Source organism: Balaenoptera ricei, chromosome 11 (assembly GCF_028023285.1).
Source record: "Balaenoptera ricei isolate mBalRic1 chromosome 11, mBalRic1.hap2, whole genome shotgun sequence".
NCBI lineage: Eukaryota > Metazoa > Chordata > Mammalia > Artiodactyla > Balaenopteridae > Balaenoptera > Balaenoptera ricei.
In genome coordinates this window covers 29,362,316-29,388,481 of record NC_082649.1, presented here as the reverse complement: position 1 = coordinate 29,388,481, position 26,166 = coordinate 29,362,316, and the positions used below count along the sequence as shown (strand labels likewise).

At 41.5% G+C, this 26,166-nt stretch overlaps 1 protein-coding gene across 1 annotated transcript in view; it reads right to left on the bottom strand.

Moving 5' to 3' along the window:
• Positions 1-5,147: 5,147 nt before the first annotated feature.
• The window catches only part of TNFRSF21 (TNF receptor superfamily member 21), a 65,072-nt gene continuing 44,053 nt past the window's right edge, over positions 5,148-26,166 (bottom strand). The window contains exons 5-6 of the mRNA XM_059938543.1: positions 7,935-8,163; positions 5,148-6,591 (exon numbers count right to left, since the gene is read on the bottom strand). Coding sequence (XP_059794526.1) covers positions 6,362-6,591; positions 7,935-8,163 — 459 coding nt within the window. The 3' untranslated portion in view covers positions 5,148-6,361. The remainder of the gene's footprint in view (positions 6,592-7,934; positions 8,164-26,166) is intronic.

Sequence of the window (26,166 nt, the reverse complement as noted above, 5' to 3'; positions counted from 1 at the left end):
TTGACCACTGAATTGGAGTGCGTAGATAATCATTGCCATGGAATTATCTATTCTTTTGTCACTTCCCCAGTTTGCTCGGCAGTTGAAAATTCCACACTTTGCACTTGAGTTGTTGCACTTGACTACTTTTAGAGCTCAAGGGCTGGAGGGTTGTTTTTAAGTTTCATGGGTCATGAATTTGAATTGCAGTGAAGTATGCAATAGAGCACCTTGGAGTGAGAAGTGTGATTAAATGACCTCTAAGGTTCCTTCCATTTACATAATATTCTAGTCCCTGGACCACAGAGATCTGGAGCTACAAAATTTAACTATCTATATCTATATATTAGTATTATCACTTTTAATGTTCTGTAAAAAGGGAAAGGCTATTTTCTACCTGAGCCCTAGTGTGATCAGGAAGAGACCGTGTACCATGGGATAGGCTCCTTTCTGATGGACCCCTCCCCTCCAGGGATGGGGGGCAGAGCCAGAAGTGGGCTGGAGTTAGAATTAAACTAAATTTCAGGAGCATGACTCAACAACAAGTTTGGATGGTGGAGCTAAGAGTTTGACCATGTTGAGATCTAGTTTCATATTTTATGATATTTACATTCAGGGACCACAAAGAATCTTGTTCCAGGACAATTCCAGTTCCCCTGCATCCAGAAGTGACTTCGTTTCCACTCACTTGCTCCCCCTTTGAATCAGGGGCACACTCACCTGTCTCCCTCAATTCCCATGGTTTTTTATGCCCCGATTGTATTGTCTTGCTTGATTGCCATCCACCCACCTCTCATCCTCATCTATAACGGCAATTGTGCCCCCAACTCCAGGGATAGATCTGATCTTAGGGGAGGAAGGGCTCTTTGGGGAGAACTTGGAGCCTAAAATCCCTGTCTTTAAATCCCCCACTCTCAAACCATCATGAATGGGTTTCCACCCCTATTTCCATCTTTGAGGGGCTGCTTGCCGAACCCATGCTGCTGGCCTTCTAAGTATTAACATCTCTGGGCTTTGGCTCATCTCCTACCCTACTCCTGCTTGGGGCCACCAGTGATTTTAAACTGGGAGGCCTTGAAAATTGTCCTTGTGACCTACGAGTTCTAGATCCCTGGGACACACACCCTCTGGAACCCTCCTCCACCTGTCTCCCAGCTGGGCTCCCATGTGGACCTTCAGGTTCTGTCTTGACTCAAGCTAAGCTCATAATCCATAATCCATAATTCCCTAGTCTGTCCCAGCCCCTGCCAGGCCTATGACCCTGGACTTGGTTTCAGGCCAAGGAGAAAGTGAAGGTGAAATCTCTGGCTCTGCCAAAGCCTTGCCTCCGTTATCAGCTCCACACTATCACTTTCTAATTGCTTTTCCCTGTATCGATTTTATTTCTTATATGTCCAAATGCTGGTCTCTGACCCAGAGCTTGACCTGATGATCACGGTAACAGTGTCTGTCTTATGCTTCCTGCTTCCTTGGAACTCTCAGGGCCTCTTTAGCCACTGGGATATTACCTTACTCTGATAGATGGCTCAGATGTGCTCAAACCTCCCTAGTCTTAACCAACAGCAGCTGTGGGCTAAGGACTTCTGACCCCAAATCCAGTGCTCTTTCTAGGATGCCACAATGTTATGATTTATACCAGTGCCCTACCTTCCCACCTGAAAACCACAGGCTCCCTGGATGATGTCCAGTGTTCCCTACAAAGGTAAGGGCTACAGTTCTGGCTAAACAAAAGATCACATTTACTTTTCTCAAGTCAAAGGTCAAGATGGGACCTTGCTGCATCTACAGGACTATACAATGAGATGGAAGCCCCAGTGGCCCAGGTGTTGCAAAAGTCTGAGATTCTATGATATAGTCAGTGCAGGTTTATGACTCATGATATCTTATTTCACTTCTTTGAAGTTGGCAAACCTTCAATCAAATATACAGATAGAAACATAAATCAGGATAACATCACTTCCCAAGTGTTCTTGTTTAGTCATATGTTCATAACATCACTTCCCAAATATTCTTGATTAATCATACCTTATATTATGCTCAAAGCCATGAAGAACGGATCAGTTGCAGGTGGGTTCATCAGTGCAATTAAGCCATAAGATGTTGCCCCAACTGTGCTTGGTAGTGTATCGATTCCTAGCAGTTACATAACATTTTAAAAATTTAATTAATTAATTAATTAATTAATTTGTCTGCACTGGGTCTTTGTTGCTGCACTGGGCTTTTCTCTAGTTGAGGCGAGCGGGGGCTACTTTTTGCTGCGGTGCACGGGCTTCTCACTGTGGTGGCTTCTCTTGTTGCGGAGCACGGGCTCTAGACGCGTGGGCTCCAGAGCGCAGGCTCAGTAGGTGTGGCGCACGGGCTTAGTTGTTCCGCGGCATGTGGGATCTTCCCGGACCAGGGCTCGAACCCGTGTCCCCTGCATTGGCAGGCGGATTCTTAACCACTGCACCACCAAGGAAGCCCGCTAACAGTTACATAACATTTTACAGCAGGGTTATGTGTCCTAAAGCAAGTCTGCAGGGTTGAGTGGGACTGGCTATAGCAAAATGACAGTTGCAGATCCCCAGGTTACCCCCCTGTAAGATTTATCCATCAGATCTGGGGTGAGGCTCCAGAAGCACTCTCTTCACGAGCTCTTAAATCAGCAGTTGTGCAAGCTGACTACACATTGGCATCTCCTGGGGAGCTTTAAAAAATGCTCATGTCGGGGTCCCATCCCTGAGAGGCTGACATAACTGGTCTGGAGTTTAGCTTGGGCACTGGATTTCTCAAAGCTCCTCTGGCTGATTCCAGTTGCTGTAGATTCTGACCAGGATTGGATTGCCTGACGGTGGAAATCTCTTTAGATCATCAGAGATTTTTTCCTTCTCTCCTGCGGAACTGGTGTAAGCTTCTCCCATATCAGTGCTACTCTTTGTAAGCCTCTTTGAAACCGAAGCTTAATCTCAGGCCCCTCAATGTGATCTGGGGGTCAGCAGCACCCATGCCAGCCAGGCACCCCCTCCTCTCCCCGGCCAACAACTGAAAAAGAATCTGTGCTGTTAAAAGATCCCCAAGTGTTTCATTGCTTATTAAAGTTTAAGAAGCACAGCAAAGTGGCCTCAAACTATGCATTTCTAAAAGCTCCCAGATGTAGTTCGGCTGGTCCCCAGTCCACAGTGGCAAGGATCTAAAGCACTTTTCTCAATGTGACCCGATGAGGGTTTCCAGAAAAACTGTGTGGGAAGCTCGATCTCCACGTCACCACGAATCTCCTGAATCGAACTTTCCGGGAATCTGCCTATTTAGCATTCCCAGACGAGGCTTACTTACATGAAAGGTTCAGAAGCACTGAGGCATGTCCAAGTTCTCCTCAGAGGAGGAATCATTCTCTTTGAAAACCAGCCTCACCTAGTTGTGTCAAAGCTCCTCTGTATTTAGCCTAAGTTGGTCTAGAGAAGACAGTATGACTCTCTAAAGAAAAATAGTCTCTTGCTTAGCCTTTCAAATCACTGAAGGTAGTCTTTCCCTTGCCTCCATGGATCTTCCTCATCAAGTGTAGATTTCTCAGCCATTGCTCCCAATTCTGTTTCTTACTCTTCCCCCCAAACCCACAGTGGAGACCTTCCAGTTCAGCAGACCCCTCAAAGCAGGGCAGCTCCAATCAGAGAAAACCTCCAAAGTGAGCAAGATAGTATACAAATGAGATTATCATCAGCTCCAATCAGAACATTCTATTTTTTAATACTGCAGTTAAAGGCAACCTTTTTTTTTTTAAAGAAAAGCTATATATCATGTTAATTCAATATTCAGCTTCTGTTTAACCACAACTCCTATGTCCCTTTCCCCTGGGTCATCAAGATATGCCACCCCTTCCCTATATTTCCACAATTATTTATTGAACTTAAGCATAGGGCTTTCCTTCTAACCCAGATAAATTTTATCACCATGATCTCTGTGTCCACTGTTTCAGCCTGACAAAAGAGTTCTGGATAAACAGTCCTGAATAAACAGTCTTGGATTCAGATTCAAGTCTGATCTCTACAACTCTGCCGTTGGCCCTTAAGCAAGTTCCTTAGCCTTTAAAATAAGCCTATTTTTCATCTATAAAATGGGCACAATTATAGTCCCTGTCTTATAGGATAGTTGTGAGGATTCAATAACATAATATGAAAAGTACTTTGTAAAGTATAAAGCTGTGTAAAAGATTAATAAAAGCATCTCCAAGCTATGAATAATTTATAAATTACCGTTAACGCTGATTCATTCACTTATGATGTTCTCAACTCCACATAAAATAAGTGGCAGTCCTGAAATCCTCTGAAAAACAAAAAATCTGCCTCCTCCACTACCATCCAGGACCCATTCTGGCTTGTTTTCCTTTTGTGAAGAGTTTCTGTCTTCTGTTGACAAAGAGGAAAGGAAACTTGGCCCGAGAACCATGAAACCAAATCCCAGGATGGCGCTCTAGAAACCAGTCACACGTAAGTGGACAAAACCAGAAAACCCCTTTCATGTCACTGACGTGGGTGTCAAAGTGTTCAGACAGGGTATCTACTTCCAATTTCTCACTGAAAGAGGAACTCAAAGTTGCTGAGGGTTCTGGCTGTGGGAATTCTGTAGAGCCAGGGTTCCCAAACTAAGGGAGATAAGCAATGAAATATAAAATATAACATAATAGATAAAATATAATGTAATATATCCCACCAACATAAGATGTTACCCTGCCATACTGCCAAGAAAGCCCCCTGAAGTTAATCAGGGGCAATAAGGTTTCATATAGAAGCCTATGAGCTTGTGTAGATAGGCCCATGAACTTATATAGACCCACCCATGAGTATTAATTTCCAAGATGGAAATGAGTTAAGAAGAATATAATCCAAAACCTAGTCAGTATTTATACCTCTCCACCTCCAAATCCTCATTTCTTAAAGCAGAGACAATCTCAAAAGCAGGAGCCTCCGATTTACCCCCAATAAACTAGGAAATGCTTGTTCATCCTCAATGCTTGGAAGTCTTTCTCTATGAATCTCTAGGTACTTTTCCAAACACAAACCTTCGCTAATGTGCATGATTCACAGTTTAGGAACGCTCAGGTTTTTAGAATACACTTTTCCAAGAGACTAATCAAAGAGTTATAACATGAGCACACAAACAAGGCAAGGATTAAATATACTCAACTACTCAAGTAACAAACACCTAATATTTATTAATAAATTAGTACACTTGAAGGCATTTTTCTGATATCAGTCCCTCACCACTACCCACAAACCCCACCCACACAAAGGGAGTCCACACCACCTTTGCATTAGAATTCAGCAACTAAGCATCAAAGAGCACGTTTATAAATGGGAGCAGAGTTGCAAATATATCAGACAAGAGTTCTTACAGCTGCAGCCATTTTCAACTAAAGTGATTGAATGAAGGAAACCCACCAAGACCAAGGCCTTGAGGGCAGACCGGACCTATTGACTATGTGTGTATAAAAAACAAGACATCTTGTAAAGCAAAGCTGGACAAATTCCCTTTGGAAAAGGTGCCATTTGTCACCAGCACTTCAATTGTGACTTTCCAAAGTGCAGCAATATGTCCCAGAACAGCTCAATCTCTAAAAGTTGACGTTCAAGTTCCTTGGTGGCCCAGTTGTCAAGCCACTCAAATAGCAAGTCATGATGGCTTGTGAGGATTTCATGTCTCCAGCCCAGAGCAGATTAGCGTAAGGGGAGCACAAGTAATCAAGCATTCAACACGGTGTCCAGGTGAAAACCATACAATCAGCAACAGTGTGGTCAAGTTTCAGCCATAAATATGAACTATCCAACAAGGCATGTTAAAAAGATACCTCAAGATCTAATTGCATTACAGTAACTCAGTGGGGTCTTATGTTTCTTGAACCCTTAAGAAAATTCGTAAATGACAAATAATAAAATAGTAATAATAATAATAATAATAATAAAGCAGATGTGAATGTTGAGACATGAAGACAGCTTATAGCATTCACAAGATGCTATGACACTTTTAAGAAGTTAAGAGCCTCATAATCCAGTGTGTGGGAAAAGCCACACTGTATTTGTGATACATTAAGTGAATTTAAAGTGCATAGAACAATTTTGAGAATACATACGAAGGCAAAACAGAGAAAATATGGAACCTAAAAAAACTTCAGTGGTGGATATTCTGAAACAGTTGAAAAGGTTTATATGCTAACTTCCCAGGAGGGTTTTTAAAAAGAAAGAATGAACTCAAAACACTGGCCATATACTCTGTTAAACACACACACGCGCACACGCGCGCACACACACACACACACACACCAAAAAACAAAAATTAAAAAAAAATAAGAATAAAAACGCCACCCTGCCACTAAATTGAGTAATTTCCAGAGTGCAGTATTCCTCGTGTTCTACAACAGGTCGGGAAGATGGCTATAAACAGAGTCCAGGAGGGTCTGGCTGGCTTCCTGGCTCTTGACTCCAATGATCTCAAACAGCCGGTCCAGCTTGTCCTCAGCCTGAGGAATCTCTTCAATCACCCGCAGCTCCTCGGGATTCAGGATGTGGAGCATGTCATCAAAAATAGGCTGCAAGTCGCAGGGGTCCAGGCGCACCTGTCGCAGCACTGTGTCCTTCTTTTCTGCAGGGAAGAGAGGAGAGGGGACAGCTGTAACGGGACTGTATTGGGGGACGGAGGAGAGCTAAGATGACAGCGACCCTCTCCCCAGGCTGTCCCCATCCCACCCCGCGAGGTGAGGGAGTGAAGCTCAGGCACATTTTTAAACACCACAGTGGTTTTTACCGACGTTGCACGTAAGATAACAAACAAGATGTGCCTGACAGAGATCAGACAAGGATCTGCTTATCTGCTTGAATGCGTTGTTGATGGAACATGACATTTGCCTAGACTCAAATGACGTCTCCGAAATTCTCCTAAAACTCAGGAGAATGCTGAAATACTTAAAGAAACTTTAAAAAAACAAAAACAAAAACAAAACTTCACTACTTTCCCCATCTGTAACTTGTTAGTAAGCAAAGATATGAGCCCAGCCTTTCCCCTCAAACATTCCAAGTCAATAATCGGCTTATCTGACTTCCTAATTACATTGCCGTATTTTAAAATTAAACTGCTAAGAGCAAAAGTACATAAATAAGAAAATATTGCTTCTTGGGTCATATCTTACAATGGAGTGAAGAACTATAACTTCTATTACCATTTATAAAATGTATTCTCTAAAATATAATATGTAACATAAATTATAGACTAAAATATAAATCTTTATATAAGTATAGAGATAAATGAATATATAAAGTATAAAATAGAATTATGTAAAATAGAATTATTTTATAAATATATAAAAAAACAACATAAAATATAACCCTTTCGGTAAAATATAACCGGTGTCACCCAAACTAGGAAATTTCTAACAAAAACCTGTCATCAGTATAGTGTACATGCTAATTCCCTACCCTGCTATTCAAAACTGCAAGTGGCAAATTATTTACCGAAAGTACCAACCCATGATGTTTAAAATAGTGTTATTTGCAACCAAGCCTAACAGAGCGAATTTTAACTTGAGTCACTAAAACCTCTACTCCAGACTCTCAAGATAAGTTATACTTTAAATCCCCGGATTCTGCAAGCCTAGTAAATAATTTGCACACACACACAAAAAAACCTGCCAGACTACATGTTATCGGACCTTCCCCGAAACACACACTCGATAGCATCATGAGGCTCAAGGGTGACCGATACTCCTGGACGCAGGCTCCTGGCCAGACGGTCCGGGCTGTAAAGATTTTCTAGACAGGTCCCGACTGGCTCATAACGTGGTTTCTCGCAGGTCAGCCTCACCTCGGAGTCCAGGGCAGGTCATTTAGATGACCCAGCCCCTACTGGAATGGGGAACTGATGGAGGGAGAGATCCCACGGGCTCTTTGAGGGGAGGCTGAAGAATGAATGTGGGTCCGAGCCATCCGTACCTTTGGTTATAAAGGATCCGGTCCTGCTCAGCGCCGAGGAGCCGCTGGACGTGGAGTCACAGCGAAGGAGGGGCTCGGACTCGTCCACGAAGAAGCCCTTGTTCTTATCCAGCGGGGAGGGCTCCACCGTCAGGAGTGTGGAATTCTCAAGTTTCGGGTTGGGGCTGGCAACCGGGCTCGTGCTAAGCGGGCTGGGGCTCCTCGGGAGAGCCAGCTTGTCAGTTTCCAGCTGTGGAAAGAAACAAACAATTTTGAATTATATACTTCAAAAATTACAGAAACTGGGACTTCCCTGGTGGCGCAGTGGTTAAGAATCCGCCTGCCAATGCAGGGGACACGGGTTCGAGCCCTGGTCCGGGAAGATCCCACATGCCGAGGAGCAACTAAGCCCGTGTGCTACAACTACTGAACCTGAGTTCTAGAGCCCGTGAGCCACAACTACTGAGCCCGCGTGCCTAGAGCCCGTGCTCTGCAACAAGAGAAGCCACCGCAATGAGAAGCCCGTGCACTGCAACGAAGAGTAGCCCCGGCTCGCCGCAACTAGAGAAAGCCCGCGCACAGCAACGAAGACCCAATGCAGCCAAAAAAATAAAAATAAAAATATAGAAACTAAATGGAAAAGCATCTGAAAAAGAATATACATATACGTGGATAACTGCATCACTTTGCTGTACATCAGAAACTAACACAAGATTCTAAATCAACTATACTTCAATTTTTAAAAAAACAAAATAAAAAATAAAGATAGAAATAATTTTTAAATTAAAAAAATTATAGAAAAAAATGAAATTAAAAGCCCTTCTTGGATGCTTTTTTTTGGTTCCACTTAGTATTTTGTGGATAAATTCTCCCATTTTGAGAGTCCATAACTTACATTATTGCTAGATACACACACACACACACACACACACACACACTTCAAAATGCACGAGAGGATATGTATGAACATTAAAAATTAGTAAGCATATGCACCAAGCTGTTACCTCACAGGAGTAAAACTGGGCAAGAAAGTGAGGAGGAAGATCTCCAACAAAAATATAATTTTGTACCGCTGGAAATGGTCTTAGATATTATCCAGCATATTCCCCTCTGTTTCGGGATGAATTATGTATGCGCCCCCAAAATTTGTATGTTGAACTCATAACTCCTTGTACCTCAGAACATGACTATATTTGGAGATAGGGCCTTTAAAGATGTAATTAAGGTACACCTGGGCCCTCATCCAATATGACTGATGTCCTTATAAGAATAGATCAGGACACAGACACACAGAGGGGAAGCCATGTTGAAGACACAGGGAGAAGATGGCCATCTTCGACACGCCTAGGAGAATCAACCCTGCTGACACCTTTATCTCAAACTTCTAGTCTCCAGAATTGTGAGAAAATACACTTCTGATGTTTAAGCTTCCCAGTCTGTGGTAGTTTATTATGGCAGCCTTTGCAAACGAACACACCCTCTCTTTACAAGTAAGGAAACAGGCCCAGAGAAGGTAAGTGACTGTCTTTAGGGCACCCAGCCAGGAAGTGGCAGAGCTAAAAACTAAACCTTCCGTTTCCTGATTCCCATTTCAAACTAGCTCAGGAAGTAAATAAAACTGCTTGAAAAAAATGAGAACAGGAGAACACCAGAGCAAAAGCAGCTGGAAGGAGAGAGGGAGAACCACCTCCACTGGAGCCAGTGGATAGGCTCTTCAGGACGTAGGGGAGACCGTGAAGCTTGCATTCCAGGGCAGGGATCAGAGAGAAAATAACAAGAAAGCAAGCAAACAAGATGGTTTCGGGGGCTTCCCTGGTGGCGCAGTGGTTGAGAATCTGCCTGCCAATGCAGGGGACACGGGTTCGAGCCCTGGTCTGGGAAGATCCCACATGCCGCGGAGCAACTAGGCCCGTGAGCCACAGTTACTGAGCCTGCGCGTCTGGAGCCTGTGCTCCGCAACAAGAGAGGCCGCGATAATGAGAGGCCCGCGCATCGCGATGAAGAGTGGCCCCCGCTTGCCACAACTAGAGAAAGCCCTCACACAGAAACAAAGACCCAACACAGCCATAAATAAATAAATAAATAAATAAACCCAAAAAGTTAAAAAAAAATAATAAAAAAATGCTTATAGGTTTCTGTTAAAAAAACAAAAAAAAACAAAAAAAAACCCAAGATGGTTTCAGATGGAGACAGTGAGCAGCCAGTGGAGGCTGGATTTTAGGGAGGTAAGAATCAACACAGGAAGACACTGCCACAGGAGTGGGCAGGTGAGGTGTAATCATGGCTTGTACCAGGGTGCACAGTGGAGATGGGCGTAAGTGATGAGTGGTATCACCCCATTTTGCAGGTGAAATGACTATGGCCCAGAGAGGGCACACAGACCCAGGGAGAAAGTCAGTGCTCAACTCAGGCCAGCTGGACATCTCTAGTTGTCCCTGTCATTTGACACCATACCCTGGAAATCTGGAGACACTGGTGGCATCTCCTAGTCGGCTGACTTATATTTTTATTGGTTCTTCCAGCACAGAGGCAAATCTGGGAGCCAGGTGGCCAGATGACACGGGGCAGGTTGCAGACAGTGACGTGCGCTCTTCCCGGAGCTGTTAATCACCGCTCATTAGAAACCTCATGACTCGACTCCCACTTGTCAAGGGAAACATTTTCAAGTTCCTCAATCAGGAAGACATTGACCCTTGTTTCAAAGGATGACGTTCACCAGTTGTAAAACGCACAAAGCAAAGCACAACTGCCTCTTTTACAAGCTTTACGGCCTGAGAAATTCTTGCAACTGTGCAGATTCTAAAGGCCTCTGACATGGCAAATCTAATGTTCCGACAGCATTTTCCCTGTACAACCACCCACATCCTGCTTCTGCAATCTTAAGGCTTGGATATCACGCATTCCCACCAGCCCGCTTCTGATCCACAGACAAGATTTATGGATACGCTTTTAAGATTTGAATTCATTAGGCCCTGGCATGCATGTGCCCCTCCTCCCTGAAAGTGCACATGGCCATTCATGCCAAAACATGTGTTTTATTCACTCAATTAGACAAAGAACACTTGTCTACACTCTGGTTCTCAGGGACAGTACATCGGATGACCCGGCCAGTCAATATAGTGCACTGTTCTTGCTTAAAAAAGAAATTCCTGCCCACAAATCACATGCCAACAGCCTGAGAAGTCCACCCACCTATTTCCTGAACTCAGTTCAAAACCTTCAATATTTAAAATATTCCCCCCAATTTTGCCAAAGGATATTATCAGCGGAAATTAAGTACATGACTTCTAACATAATTTGGAAGGCAGAATGCTGAATTGATGCTGTCCGATCATTAACAGTGAGTCAAGTGAATGGGAAAATGCCACTAGGAATGGTTTTAGCATCTCCACAATGGAGCTCACAACCACAGCTAAAGCCAGAGACCATCTGACAAGCATCTTTCTAGAAAATCTATTCCTCTACCAAGTATAGGTATCTGTCACTATGTACAGGATAATACACAGTAGCTGGTTGCATTCCAGATTTCTCTAAAGTTACTTGCATTTTTTTCCTAGCAGGGAAAAAAAAAATTTGCCCCTAGAAACTTACTTCTTTCCTCCCTTTACCTTACTATTGACAATATCCATCAAAATTGTTTTTGCAGCACTGCAACTCAAGCATTGTGTTGTTACCTGTGATTTCTCTAATAAGAAATTGAAGCCTCAGGATGTGTGGAATAAATTAATTCTTTATTTTCTTAGTTCAGAAAGTTCATGGTTCAGTATTGAGTTTATAGCCAATAAAGAGCACTTATAATAAGATTCAGATACTAAAAAAGAAGACAAATGCTCTAAACAAGAAAGCTAGATGTCCACAGAAGTGGGTTGTATCCTCTTGGAAAAGATTTGAACATAAACTTATCAAAATAGTCACAAAAGAGATCCTGAGTAAATTAATTTATTCCTTTTTCTCCTTTAAGCTTCCCAAATTCTCTACAGGACCATATTAACTTTTATAATTAGAAAAACAATAAATGTTATTTTTAAAAGCAGTCACCACTGATAAGTATATTTTCCCTCTGTTAACTGGAAAATGTGGCTGCAACAGCTCTTATTTATATTGGTAGCCAAGGAACAGGACAGTTGGAAAATCATCTACTTGGCTGAGCTCCTCTCTTTACTTTTTTTAAGCATTCACAGGCACAAAAGGACAACACTCCTCCCAACTTATTGTGGTGAAGCAAATATTAAGACTTAAAAGAAAGGCCTCTGGGAAAACTTGGCCAATGAAGGCAATGGATCCACCAGATATTTGAAGTCCCTTTGGAGAAACTTGAAAAGTAGAGTTCTTTTTGCTCTATAGCCATGTGGTAACCATGCTAATTTAGAAGACTCATTTGAGAAATCAGGGTGAGACAGTTAAGACAGACCAAAAAGGGGGAGAAGGCAGGGATCATGAGGGGAGAGGTCTCTAAGTAACCCAAATCAGTACGAGTCTATTGTATGAACTTCAAGACCATGAAATTTATTTTGGCCAAATGAGCCCCAAATGTCCTCCTGATTAGCTTCCATACAAATACACTTTGTCCTTCCAGATACTGTATTTATTGGTCTAAACTGATAAGAAAAGAGAGATAAGTGGTTCACCTTACTGGACAGCTGAGTCATACCTAAAACTCCATTGCTGACCTGACTATTTTCCTTTTGGATTCCCAGAACCACTGAGTATGAGGAACCATCCAAACGGATTAGGTAAACAAGCTATTGATTAAAATTTGTGGGCTTGAATGCCTCTGGGCTACAGAGGTTTGAGCAGTATCGGTGAGGACAATGATATAACTTGTCCTGGGTTGCCCTGGAAAGAGCCATTTCCAGCTGTGTCCTTGCAACCGTCCACTCCTCCCTCAGCCAGCTCCCCAAACTGACATGCTCGCTTTGGGTGTGCAATCAAATCACAACCTGGAACTGAACCTCAAAAATAACTCTCCTCTTAACAAATATACACTACTATAGATAAAATAGATAATCAACAAGGACCTACCATATAGCACAGGAAACTCTACTCAATATTCTGTAATAACTTATATGGGAAAAGAATCTGAAAAACAATGGATGTATGTATACGTATAACTGAATGACTTTGCTGTATACCTGAAACTAACCCAACATCATAAATCAACTATACTCCAATATAAAATAAAAATTAAAATAAAATAAATAACTCTCCTCTTTTAACATCAAACAAAATGCACTTCCCTGTTGATTGGCCTTTCCGAGGATGACACACTGTGGAAGGCTGAAATGTTTCTCCAGCCCTTGGGATGGTGGAGCCATGGATGCTGAAGCCATTGTCATGGCGAGGGTGGTATATAAGTGAAACGAGTTTGAGACTACTTTGCTTCTCTCCTGTGATGGAGCAGCATTTCTGAGGCTACTCTGCAAACAGGAAGGGGTGGAAGACTCCAGCCCCAGAAGCCTTCTTTTCAGCGTGTTTCATGATCTTCATAGTCAACTCCTAAAAATCAAAGTCATGACAATCCTGGAACATCATGGCAAAGGAAGAAAGGAAATCTACCACTAACTAGCTGTGTGGTCTTAGAAAAACCGCACGCCTTTTCAGATCTGTTTCCTCATTTCCAAAAGAAAAAGGTTACTCTAGGTCATCTCTCTTCAAATGGTCTTATGGTTTGTCTCACTATGGCTCTTTCATTCTCCCCCCTCCCCACCTACAGACCCCAACTCCCTTTCTCCTTCCAAGTTACTTCCACTGGTTCCTCAACTAAGGTTTACCACCGAGTTATTTTCAATTACTACCTAATTACAATCTCCCTGTGGTTGTACAATTTGTTTTCATAAAACTAATTAACAACTTTGATGCATCAGTGATCCCCTGAAATGAAGCCTTAATTACCCAGCCCTGATGCCCCTTGCCAATCTGCTAAAATGGTTCAACTTAACCCCTTGGTTCCTGGCATCACCCAATCAGATTCCACAAGATCCTTTTCTCTCCCCTCTGTAGCCAGATATGTCTGATAGACTCAAGAAGAAAGCTCCTTACAATTAAAAATCACCTTCCTACTGAACTTTCCCTCCAGACCTCATCCAACGCTTAGAAAGAAGGAAGAATTCTTATGTTACATTTGTGAAAACTTCTGTCACTTTAATGATGGTTTTCAAAAACCCATTTGCTAAATTCAATGGAAACTAATTGCTATTCCATCTGAATTGACCAGCTTGTTACTCAGATCCAGTAAACAAAAAGGGACTTTAAAAAATAAGCCATCATCAATACTCTGCTAAACAACTCAGCATGAAATATATGGAATCCATTTGATGTTAAGGTAGCTCTTATTAGCTCCATTTTACAGATTAGAAAACTGTGGCTTTAAGAGGTTTAAGTAACCTGCCCAAGATCACAGAAGCCAGGACTCAAGATCAGGTCTGGTCTAGTTTCCAAGTAATCCTCTTTGCTGAGTCACGTCACTTCCCTGTCTGGACCCACTGCATTTACAGAAATTGACAAACCCTGTAAACTCAATACAAAGACATCACAGGACCACAAGGGGCTGCCCTGGCCCATCAGCCAGGGTGAAGGGGCCAGAGCCAGGGTCTGCAAGGACCTGTAACTCAATGGCAGATCTTGCAACCCAGCTGGATGACTGCCCTGAGATAAAGATGAGAGATTATGTAATGAAACTTAAAAGCTTTTGCACAGCAAAGGAGACCATAAACCAGACGAAAGGACAACCCTCAGAATGGGAGAAAACATTTGAAAATGAAGCAACTGACAAAGGATTAGTCTCCAAAACATACAAGCAGCTCAGGCAGCTCAATATCAAAAAAACAAACAACCCAATCCAAAAATGGGTGGAAGACCTAAATAGACATTTCTAAGACATACAGATTGCCAACAAACACATGAAAAGATGCTCAACATCACTAATCATTAGAGAAATGCAAATCAAAACCACAATGAGGTATCACCTCACACTGGTCAGAATGGCCATCATCAAAAAATCTACAAACAATAGATGCTGGAAAGGGTGTGGAGAAAAGGGAACGCTCTTGCACTGCTGGTGGGAATGTAAACTGATACAGCCACTATGGAGAACAGTATGGAGGTTCCTTAAAAAACTAAAAATAGAACTACCATACGACCCAGCAATCCCACTACTGGGCATATACCCTGAGAAAACCATAATTCAAAAAGAGACATGTACCACAATGTTCATTGCAGCACTATTTACAATAGCCAGGACATGGAAGCAACCTAAATGTCCATCGACAGATGAATGGATAACGAATATGGGGCACATATATACAATGGAATATTACTCAGCCATAAAATGGAACAAAATTGAGATATTTGTAATGAGGTAGATGGACCTAGAGTCTGTCATACAGAGTGAAGTAAGTCAGAAAGAGAAAAACAAATACCGTATGCTAATGCACATAACATGGAATCTAAAAAAACGGTACTGATGAACCTAGTGGCAGGGCAGGAATAAAGACGCAGATGTAGAGAATGGACTTGAGGACACGGGTGGGGGGGAAGAGGAAGCTGGGACGAAGTGAGAAGGTAGCATTGACATACATACACTACCAAATATAAAATGGATGGCTAGTGGGAAGCTGCGCATAGCACAGGGAGATCAGCTCGATGCTTTGTGACCACCTAGGTGGCGGGATAGGGAGGGTGGGAGGGAGGCTCAAGAGGGAGGGGATATGGGGATATATGTATACATATAGCTGATTCACTTTGTTGTACAGCAGAAACTAACACAACATTGTAAAGCAATTATACTCCAATAAAGATATTAAAATTAAAAAAATAAATAAAGATGAGAGATTTATGTAAATAACCAGACACTTCAACTGTGGCCAATAACTGTTTTCTATTAGAAAATATTTCCGATCCCAACAGACCAGTGACTATTTTAAAAAAGCAAATTCAATGTCCACTAAAGGTTTACCTCAAAGGAATTACAGTCACAAATAAAGACATGACTACAGCTATTTAAGGATGATGATATTATCTGAAGCTTGTTTCCCCCATTCTCCCAGCTGCCCATGTAATCAAGATCAAATTAGATTTCATGACCTCCCAAAGGTCCATGTAGGTATGTAAGATTGGGCTCTGATAAAAACGAGCACTTTCCTCCTTGCTATACAAATATCTCTTGATATCTGAATCCATGTGGTTCCTACCTTGAGAGAACAGGAATTCGGATGATAAGAAATGCTTTGTCATCCAAAGCTATGTGGTTCCGGGACTTCAGATCTACATGAGGGTTCAGATAATGACGGTTACCAGCCCTATCACAAAACATGTACCTGAATCTATTCAATTCCTAAGTTCAGATGCTAAAGAATACCTGTATACGATGATTTCTCCCTAAAAAAAATAAAACAAATACACCGCCTCCAACAGACAAGAGGGAAAATAGGTAGGTTTCTTTAAAGTTCCAGCTGATAGGGGACGATGACTTTAATTATTCTTCTGAGGGTGAATTCTTGTTCAATCCAACCCAGAGAAAGGGGTCTTAAGAAGAACAACCCAAATTTACTCAGCAAAATTTTTTGCAAACAAAAAGAAAAAAATTAAGAGGAAATTGAGAAGACGCTGATTCCTAAGCCTTTAAAAGAAGGGCTATCAGTTATAAGAACTTTGGAGGGAAGTCTTAGAAAGAGGAATATGGGCTGGAAATATATACACACATATATAGATAAAGCAAAGATGTCAAAATATAATAGTTGAATCTAGGTGGTAGGTTCTGGGTAATTGTTGTACTGTGTTTTAACTTTTCTTTGTTTCCTAAGTCTTATTTTTAAAAGTTAGGACAATAAATAAATAAAAAAGAAGGGCTAAGGGCCAAATAACCCGAAGACAGAAATTCCCCAAACTTTTCCTAGGCTTCTGATTATTTAGTCTTTTGTTGACCTTCCTTCTTTCTTCTCCAGCCCAGCCCAGACCATAGGAAAGGGAAGCACCGAGGGGCTTCCATTGCATAAGTAGGGAATAGTGCTAACACTTAAACGTAAATCATCAGCGGGCAAGCGGACACTGCAGCGTTATGCTGTCTACATCTCCCTGGGTTCACTGGAGGTCACGGGATGGAAGCGGGAACAGGAGTACAATGCCAAGATGCCCTGTTCAGCTTCCCTGGGAACCCCTGCGCTAGACCACAGAGGCAACAGAGCTGAGTGAACACTGAGCTATATGCACTGCCCAGGTAAGCTGCAAGCCAACAGCAGAACCTGCAGAACAAACTCACCCACCCTCAGGAAGCTCACAGGATTAACGTGACCAAAAACTGCCCAAACCACTGGGGAATTATTTTAAAAGACACCCTGCACACCCCCTACATCTGTCCAAGCGCAGGATAATTAAAGAATTTTGTTTCAACTGCAACCTCACTTAAGATTCCATTTAAACATTAGCCCAGGCAAGCTGGCCATGGCTGGTTTCTCCTTTAAGTACGTCAAGCCCCAATCAAGGCAGTTGTCCGAGTCCTGTGTATACATGTCATCTGCTAATTCTGATCACGTCTAACAGTTCATTTCAAATCCACCCACATTTAAGCCAAGGTGCGGTTGGTGGCCAATCCTTGCCTAGCAAGAGAACTTAAAGAGAACTAGGTGCACGGCTGGGCGGGGTCGGGGGGGGGGGGGGGTGCGTGCAGCCACAGGAAGCCACAAGCAGTGCTGTGCAAAGCTGCCAAAACTGGTAAGAACCAGCTGGCTCCGGAGGGAGGAGAGGAGGGCGTGGCCACCAGCTGCTGGCACATGTGTCTGCAAGCAGTTCAGGCTGCTGACATCAACCGTAATGTTGCAGCCCTGAGCTGACTCACCGACTAGCTTTCTCAAAAAAGGAAGTGAGGAGAGTAAGTCAGGGGGCTCCCTGGGTTCAGAGCCCGAGCCCGCTCACACTCAAATATACCGCCCAGCTTTAAAAGAGCACAGCCCCATCATGATAGGAGGAGATCCGGCTGTTGGAAATGCCTCGGGTTTTCATAAACTTCACTCGATGAGACCTATTAGGAAGCCTTTCCCACAAAAAAGCCTTTGGACAATTCTAATCATGAAAAAAGGTTGCAAGAATCATAAGCTTGCCTTAAGACAAGATAGAAGTATCCAACTATATAAAAGGAGGTCTTGTGCATTTCAAGTTTGCAAGGCACCTGTGTACTTAAGCTATGTACAGACACTTACTGTACGGTAGTTTTGACCCTTTATTTGGGCTACATTAATCTTACAGTATTTATCCACCCAACCCCAGACTGAGATACTGCTCCAAGGGGCCTTCAGTAGCTGCCAGTAAGTTATTTTAATGGCTGTCTTGAAGTTAACAACTGTTATAATGAAATAGTCTGCCTGGTGCTAAATAAAGCCTTTAGAATGTTTTTTTAAAAAGTGTGGAGGATAGAAAATAATTTCATGAAGGAAATGCATGACCTTGAAATAAGAAGGCTCAAGCCGATCTTTGTGACTCAAGTTTTCTAAACGTCCCAAATTAGATTAAATTAGTGTTGTTTAATAAAACCGTTAATTGGATTCATGCCATTAGAATTAGACTATACGTGGTACACAATGCCACAGGTACAAAAGGGGACCCTGAAGATACTTCCCCCTCACTAAACCCTGACTTTAGCTTCTCAGTACACAGCCCCCAGTGTTAACTGCTACCAATTCCCCGTGTATTCTTCCAGAAATGGTCTATACTTATACCAATTGGTAGGTACATATATTCTCCACCCCACTCCAGACCTTCTCTTTCATTTTTTACAATTTTTTTTTACAATATGGTGGCAACGTATACATACACACTGCCCTGTACCTTGCCCGTTTTTGTTTAAAAACACTTGAGGTTAGCACATAAAGAGCTGACTCACTGTTTTTGATAAGTGCATACTGTTACACTGTGTAGATGTTCTATAGCTTACATAACCAGTTTTCTATTGAAGGGCATTTGTGTTGCCTCCACTCTTTTGTTATTAATGAGGGATACTACAATGAATACTTATACTTGCATCATTCTGCACATATGTGGGATGTATATAAGGATATATGTAGGATGGGGTTGGGAAGGGATGGATTGGGAGTTCGGGGTTAGCAGATGCAAACTATTATATAGAGAATGGATAAACAACAAGGTCCTACTGTATAGCACAGAGAACTGTATTCAATATCCTGTGATAAACCATAATGGAAAAGAATATGAAAAATAATGTGTATATATATATATATATATGTATAATTGAATTACTTTGCTGTACAGTAGAAATTAACACAACATTGTAAATCAGCTATGCTTCAATAAAATAATTTTTTTTTAAAAAAGAATATATGTAGGGCTTCCCTGGTGGCGCAGTGATTAAGAATCCACCTGCCAACGCAGGGGGCACGGGTTCGATCCCTGGTCCGGGAAGATCCCACACGCCGTGGAGCAACTAAGCCCGTGTGCCACAACTACTGAGCCTGGGCTCTAGAGCCCACGAGCCACAACTACTGAGCCCACACGCCTAGAGCCCGTGCTCCACAACAAGAGAAGCCACCGCAATGAGAAGTCCGAGCACCGCAACGAAGAACAGCCCCCGCTCGCTGCAACTAGAGGAAGCCCGCGTGCAGCAACGAAGACCCAACGCAGCCAAAAATAAAAATAAATAAAATAAATTTTTAAAAAAGAATATATGTAGGACGTATTCCTAAGAGTGGAATGTCCGTGGTCAATGGACATGTCCTTAGGTAGATGATGCCAGATGGCGCTCAGAAGGGTCAGGGCTGATGTACACACCCAATGGCAATGGATGCTGTTCCTCTTTCCTTATTCCCTTCACAGTACAAGAATGGTGTCATACCTTTCCCTCTCTGCCAGTCTAAAAGGTTAAAGTTGTATCTCAGTGTAGGTTTCAATTTGAATTTTTCTTATTTGAGCAAGGTAAAAAAAAAAAAAAAAAAATCTGTATACCTTTAAGAACCTTCAGTATTTCTTTTCTGTGCACTGTCTTGTTCACAGACTGCCCATTTTGCTTTTGGATGGTTGGTTTCTTAATTAATTTGCAAAAGCTCTTCATTATTAAAGGAAATTAACCCTATATTGCAAACAACTTCCCCAGTTATTATTTTGTCTTTGATTTACATATGGTGTTTTCTGGCTTGTATATATATTGTTAAGTAGTTGAATCTTTCTTGTATGGCTTCTGTGTTTTATATCATTCTCAGAAGAGCCTTACTTATTGTTGTGATTATAAAAAGAAAAAATTTCCTCCATCTTTTTCCCTAGTACTTTTTTCCCTAAGCCATTTTAATGGTTGGTCATTCCAGCCTACCCCCTGACTCAGCCCAACTGTGGATAAATCAAAGTTCCTTCTGTTAAAAAAAAAAAAAAAAATTAATGAGGAATTCAGTAGTGACAGCTGTCTCTCCTAAGGAAATGGTGAGGAATAAGCGATTAAAACGTTGAAATTAACTAGTGTACAATAAAACCTACTGCTGACTGAGATACAATTCCTTATCAGTAAGTGTACATACTTTTGGAACTTGGGTTATAACAGATGAACAGACAGTCTCACAAACATAGGATGGAGAAGCTAGGTCAAAACTGAAAGGTATTAAGCTTTGTCTGAATATAAGTTTTGGCTTTAAAATAAAAAGAAAATATGATATCCAGCACTGGTAATTGATTGGGAAAATAAGCTTCTTTTCACAATATTGATTCTGATTTCCCTCCAATGCACATTTTGAGAAAGCCAATAAGGGTGTGGATTAAAGGGGTAGAAAATGTCATCAACTGATAGACACAGACTTTTCTGAATGTTGAGACACTGTGTCTCAGGAAAAAAAGAAAAGCCCACTGCAAGTCCTCTATGAGGCAGTCTCACAGAATGTATTCTAAAGTTTGGCTCACATACGCATCCCTCCTATAAAACTGCCAGCATCTTGAGGGATGATTCCCTGTTTTTGTGTTTTGGGGTGTGTGTGTGTATGTTTTCTTTTTTATACTGTTTTGAAAGGTTACTTTCCATTTACTGTTATTACAAAATATTGGCTATATTCCCCATATTGTACAATGCATCCTTGAGCCTATCTTATACCCAATAGTTTGTACCTCCCATTTCCCCCCCTTATATTGCCCCCCCCACTGGTAACGACTAGTTGTGGTTTTTTTTTTAACATCTTTATTGGAGTATAATTGCTTTACAATGGTGTGTTAGTTTCTGCTGTATAACAAAGTGAATCAGCTATCATATACGTATATCCCCATATCCTCTCCCTCTTGCGTCTTCCTCCCACCCTCCCCATCCCGCCCCTCTAGGTGGTCACAAAGCACCGAGCTGACCTCACTGTACTGTGTGGATGCTTCCCACTAGCTATCTATTTTACATTTGGTAGTGTATATATGTCCATGCCACTCTCTCACTTTGTCCCAGCTTACCCTTCCCCCTCCCCATGTCCTCAAGTCCATTCTCTACGTCTGCATCTTTATTCCTGTCCTGCCCCTAGGTTCTTCAGAAACGTTTTTTTTTTTTTTTTAGATTCCATATATGTTAGCATACGTTATTTGTTTTTCTCTGACTTATTTCACTCTGTATGACAGTTTCTAGGTCCATCCACCTCACTACAGATAACTCAATTTCATTTCTTTTTATGGCTGAGTAATATTCCATTGTATATATGTGCCACATCTTCTTTTCCATTCATCTGTCGATGGACACTTAGGTTTCTTCCATGTCTTGGCTATTGTAAATAGAGCTGCAATGAACATTGTGGTACATGACTCTTTTTGAATTATGGTTTTCTCAGGGTGTATGCCCAGTAGTGGGATTGCTGGGTCGTATGGTAGTTCTATTTTTGGTGTTTTAAGGAACCTCCATACTGTTCTCCATAGTGGCTATATCAATTTACATTCCCACCAGCAGTGCAAGAGGGTTCCCTTTTCTCCACACCCTCTCCAGCATTTACTGTTTGTAGATTTTTTGATGATGGCCATTCTGACTGGTGTGAGGTGATACCTCATTGTAGTTTTGATTTGCAGTTCTCTAATGATTAGTGATGTTAAGCATCCTTTCATGTGGGTAACGACTAGTTTGTTCTCTATATCTGTGAGTTGCTTCTTTTTTGTTATATTCACTAGTTTGTTGTATTTTTTAGATTCCACATATAAGTGATATCATACAGTATTTGTCTTTCTCTGTCTAACTTATTTCACTAAGCATAATACTCTCCAAGTCTATCCATGTTGCTGCAAATGGCAAAAATTTGTTCTTTTTTATGGCTGAGTAGTATTCCAATGTATATAGTGTGTGTTTTCATTTCGTATAGCCGGTGCCTGGTACAGGGATTGAAACAAAATGGGTGTTCCATTAACGAATGCTAAATAAATTGCATGTCTTAAACTATCTCATCTTTAAAGGCTACTAAAAAAAACAAAAAGCATGTGTAAGTCTGTGTGTGTTGGGGAGGGAGGGTATATCAATCCCAAGATCCCAAGAATCTGTTTCCCAGACTTTTCCCCCTATAACCTGTACTCTTCAAGCTCAACTACCATATTTCATTAATTCTATGGTGGATATTTCTTTTCACATTTTAACATCTCTGAAATAGGGATGTATCTAACAACTATAATTAGCAATGTTTTTATTGCTTTCTTAGTGGTACCTAAAATAACCGTACATACATGGTTGCCATGACATTCAATGAAATACAGAAATATATCTTAATTCTAATACTGACCTATATCTCACAGGGCCATGAAGCTTGCTAGATAAAAGCAGATGCAAAGCACCCAAGACAGTGTTTGGGACACAATAGATACTCAGCAAACACTGGTCCCCTTTCTCCTTAATCTCCTTTTACAGAAAGTAGAGTGGTATTGCTCTTGAGTCAAAAAAGGAGAGTGTAGAATTCAAATTCCAACATGGAAAACAGTAGCTAAGATTTACTGAGCCCCCCTAGTAGATGTCAAGTGCACTACAATCATTACCTCTATTATGTACACCTATCTCACCAGATGCTTACAAGACGGCTACGAATTCAAGAAGTAGGGAATTCCCTGGCGGTCCAGCGGTTAGGACTCGGTGCTTTCACTGCTGTGGGCCCAGGTTCGATCCCTGGTCAGGGAACTAAGATCCTGCATGCCGCATATTGTGTCCAAAAAAAAAAGAAGGAATTATATATATATCTGTTCTTATTTTCTAGGTATATTTTGGTGGGTCGCATACCCCTGCCTTCTGATGCTATCTTACAATTCCTCGTGCACACTTCTATTATACATTTGCTTATCCCACTGAATTGTCATTATTTGCACGTGTCTCCATCTCAGTGAGTGAGCTATTGAAAGGCACACACCTTTCTTCTTTACACAGTACCAGGAACACAGCTGGTGCTCGACAAAAGATTGTTGACTAACTGAATGAAACCTTGGAGTATGATAACAAGTAGAATGGCCTGAAATGTCATTAAAAGTCTAAAGGCTTATTCATAGACATGGCTGCTTTGTACACAATGACCACCTTAAACACAAGCATCACTCAATGTACTTGGGCCTACTGTGTGTCAGCAATGCCTTTACAATGTCCCCTTCTCACCACCTCACAAGTTCCCCAGAGCCCACAGTCACACCCTGCAAATTAAGTAACTTGACCTGAAATGACCTTCCACGCAGTGGGCACTCAGCAGAAGTCAGGGGGGCTCGACACACGTGAGTTTAGCTAACATCTTAAGGCCTTAGGACGATAATCCCTGTTTTCTAAGAGATGATCAACTGGCAAGTTAAAGACAGATTTGAAAAGCCAAAAAGTCAACAGCTAAAGGTACAGCTGGTATTTGCCTCCACTCACCCCCGCTATATTAAATTTCTGAAAAGAGCTGGTCTCAGTCACACTGTAGATAAAGACAGCTGCATCCTGCAGCTGGTAAGCAAAAAAAAAAAAAAAAAAAAAAATCACGTAGTTCCCTTTGCAGCAAAAGCAGTGGTACCGTCCTCGCAAATAGAATGCCCAGTACTCACCTCACTGATAGATTCTCCCTGTTGATTATACAGAGCAAAACCACTCAGTCTCCAACACAGAGTCCACTATAGTTGAGAGAGAGGGAGAAAGAGAAAAAACTCTGTCCCTGGGATGTAGGTTTCTTATGCGGTTTCTGGAAAGGATTAAGAATCTCTAACAAAGAATCATTCTACTACATAGACGTTAACCACAGCAATACTGGCTTCAGAGCCACTGGTTGGTACATTACAGTGTAGTTTTAATCTAGTTAATCCTATGGAAGGAGGGCAGGGGGGGTTGAGCTACCCAAACCCCCTGCCTGATCAACACCAACTCTTTTCATTTATGAATCTCTGGTCAAAGCAGGCAGCTAAAGTAACACTTTATATTATTTTAAATGATTGTGGTTGTTTTTAATATGATCATTTCTTTTTATGGAAGTGTAGTTGATTTACAATGTTGTGTTAGTTTCTGGTGTACAGCAAAGTGATTCAGTTATACATAGGTATATTCTTTCTCACATTCTTTTCCATTATGGCTTATTACAATATAGTTCCCTGTGCTATACAGTAGGACCGTGTTGTTTATCATTTTTAAATGTACCTAAAATTCCTTTTTCCTCCCTTTCTCAAAATGAAACTATAAAGGAATGCTGGAAAATTCAAATCACCATGACTTCCAAACCTAGCCAGTAAGCATCACTTTCATTACCTCATTTTTTTTACATCCCACAGTTCAACAAGCCATTATCTGATTTAATTCTGAAAAGCACTTGAATTCCCATTTTAAATAGAAAACTCTGAGTCAGAGAAATCATTTGCCCAAGGTTTCCTAGAGAGAAAAAAACAAGTTCAAGGTGAGGGGAAAAAAAAAGAAAATGATAGCACTGGGTAAGCCTATTTGAATATACAAAGTCCCGAAAAAAAAAAAAATGAAAGGAAACCTAGAAATCCAGTTGCTCAATTTCATGTCCTTTTTCTGACAGCCCTTGAGAGCGTACTTGTCTACACACACACCATCACCTTTGCTTCTTCACTAGAGAAAACATCCCTGCCAGTCTAGGAACGCTCACTCAGGCAGTAAGGAATAAATATCTACAACTACTGGAATTTCCAGTTCTTGGGCACTGAATGCAGATGGCAAACCTCATGCTCAACCATCTACCCGTCAAGCAGTCTTGGGCTTGGCTGTCCCTTCCCACCCGACACTGAGTAACCCTTGGCCTTCAGGATTTAAAGGATCCATCATGTGAGGTGGAGCCAGTCAGGAACATTCTTCCCCCTCTCTTGCCTCTAGAGCCTGGGAATAATTGCAGTGATTCATGGTAAACATTCACCAAGAGCTTTCTGTGGGTCACACTCACCTAATTTCACAACAACTCAAAGGACAGGCACTAAGGGTGCTCCCATTTTCTCAGGATAAAACTCAGGCAGAGAGGTCAAGTAATTGACCGTTGAGTTCCCAGTGTGATATGCTGCCTAGACAGGAATTTAACCCGGCACACATCTCCACACTGACGTCCTGATTTGCAGCCTTAATGTTGATAAACTGTACATCCACCAATTCCCTCCTCTCTCCCTCCTGGGTTTACTCCCTTAGATTAAACATTGATATGAATACGTTTCTTCCCTTCAATGGTAAGCTTCCCTGACAGCAATGACTCTGTCTTCCTTGTCTTTGCATTGCCCAAAGTCCCTGGTGTAATATTGCACACGTAATTCGTTATGTAATATAGATTTAAAAATAAAATCACATCCCCTCCTTTGCTATTTATTTAGCAGGGGAAACTTAAACCCACGCAAGAAAGTACTGAAAGAAAAATAACTGTCAAGCTGAAGTTCTATTTTCCAGCTCACCTTCAAAAACAAAGGGCAAATAATGCAATTTATTTTAGTCAGTGGGCATTTTCCAGATGAAGAAAAACAAGAGTTTATTGCTGGAAACCTACACTAAGTATTCTTTAGGCCAAAGAAAAATGATCTCAGGCAGAGATGGGGAATGAAGAACAACAGAAAATATCAGTAAGCAGGTAAATCTATGTGGGTCGTGACTGTGTAAAACCATAATAATTATGCCTTTGGGAGGTTTAAGAAATGTGTAGTGTTAAAACGTATGACAACAAAAACACAATACAAGAGAAGGATAAACAGGATTAAAGTCTTTCAAGGCTGCTGTGTGGTCTGAAAAATAGTAGAAAGTACACATTTATAAAATGGCTCATAATTTAAGTAGGCGTGTTGTCACCTCTGGGGTATCCATTAAAAGTAAAGAAGAAATGTGTAA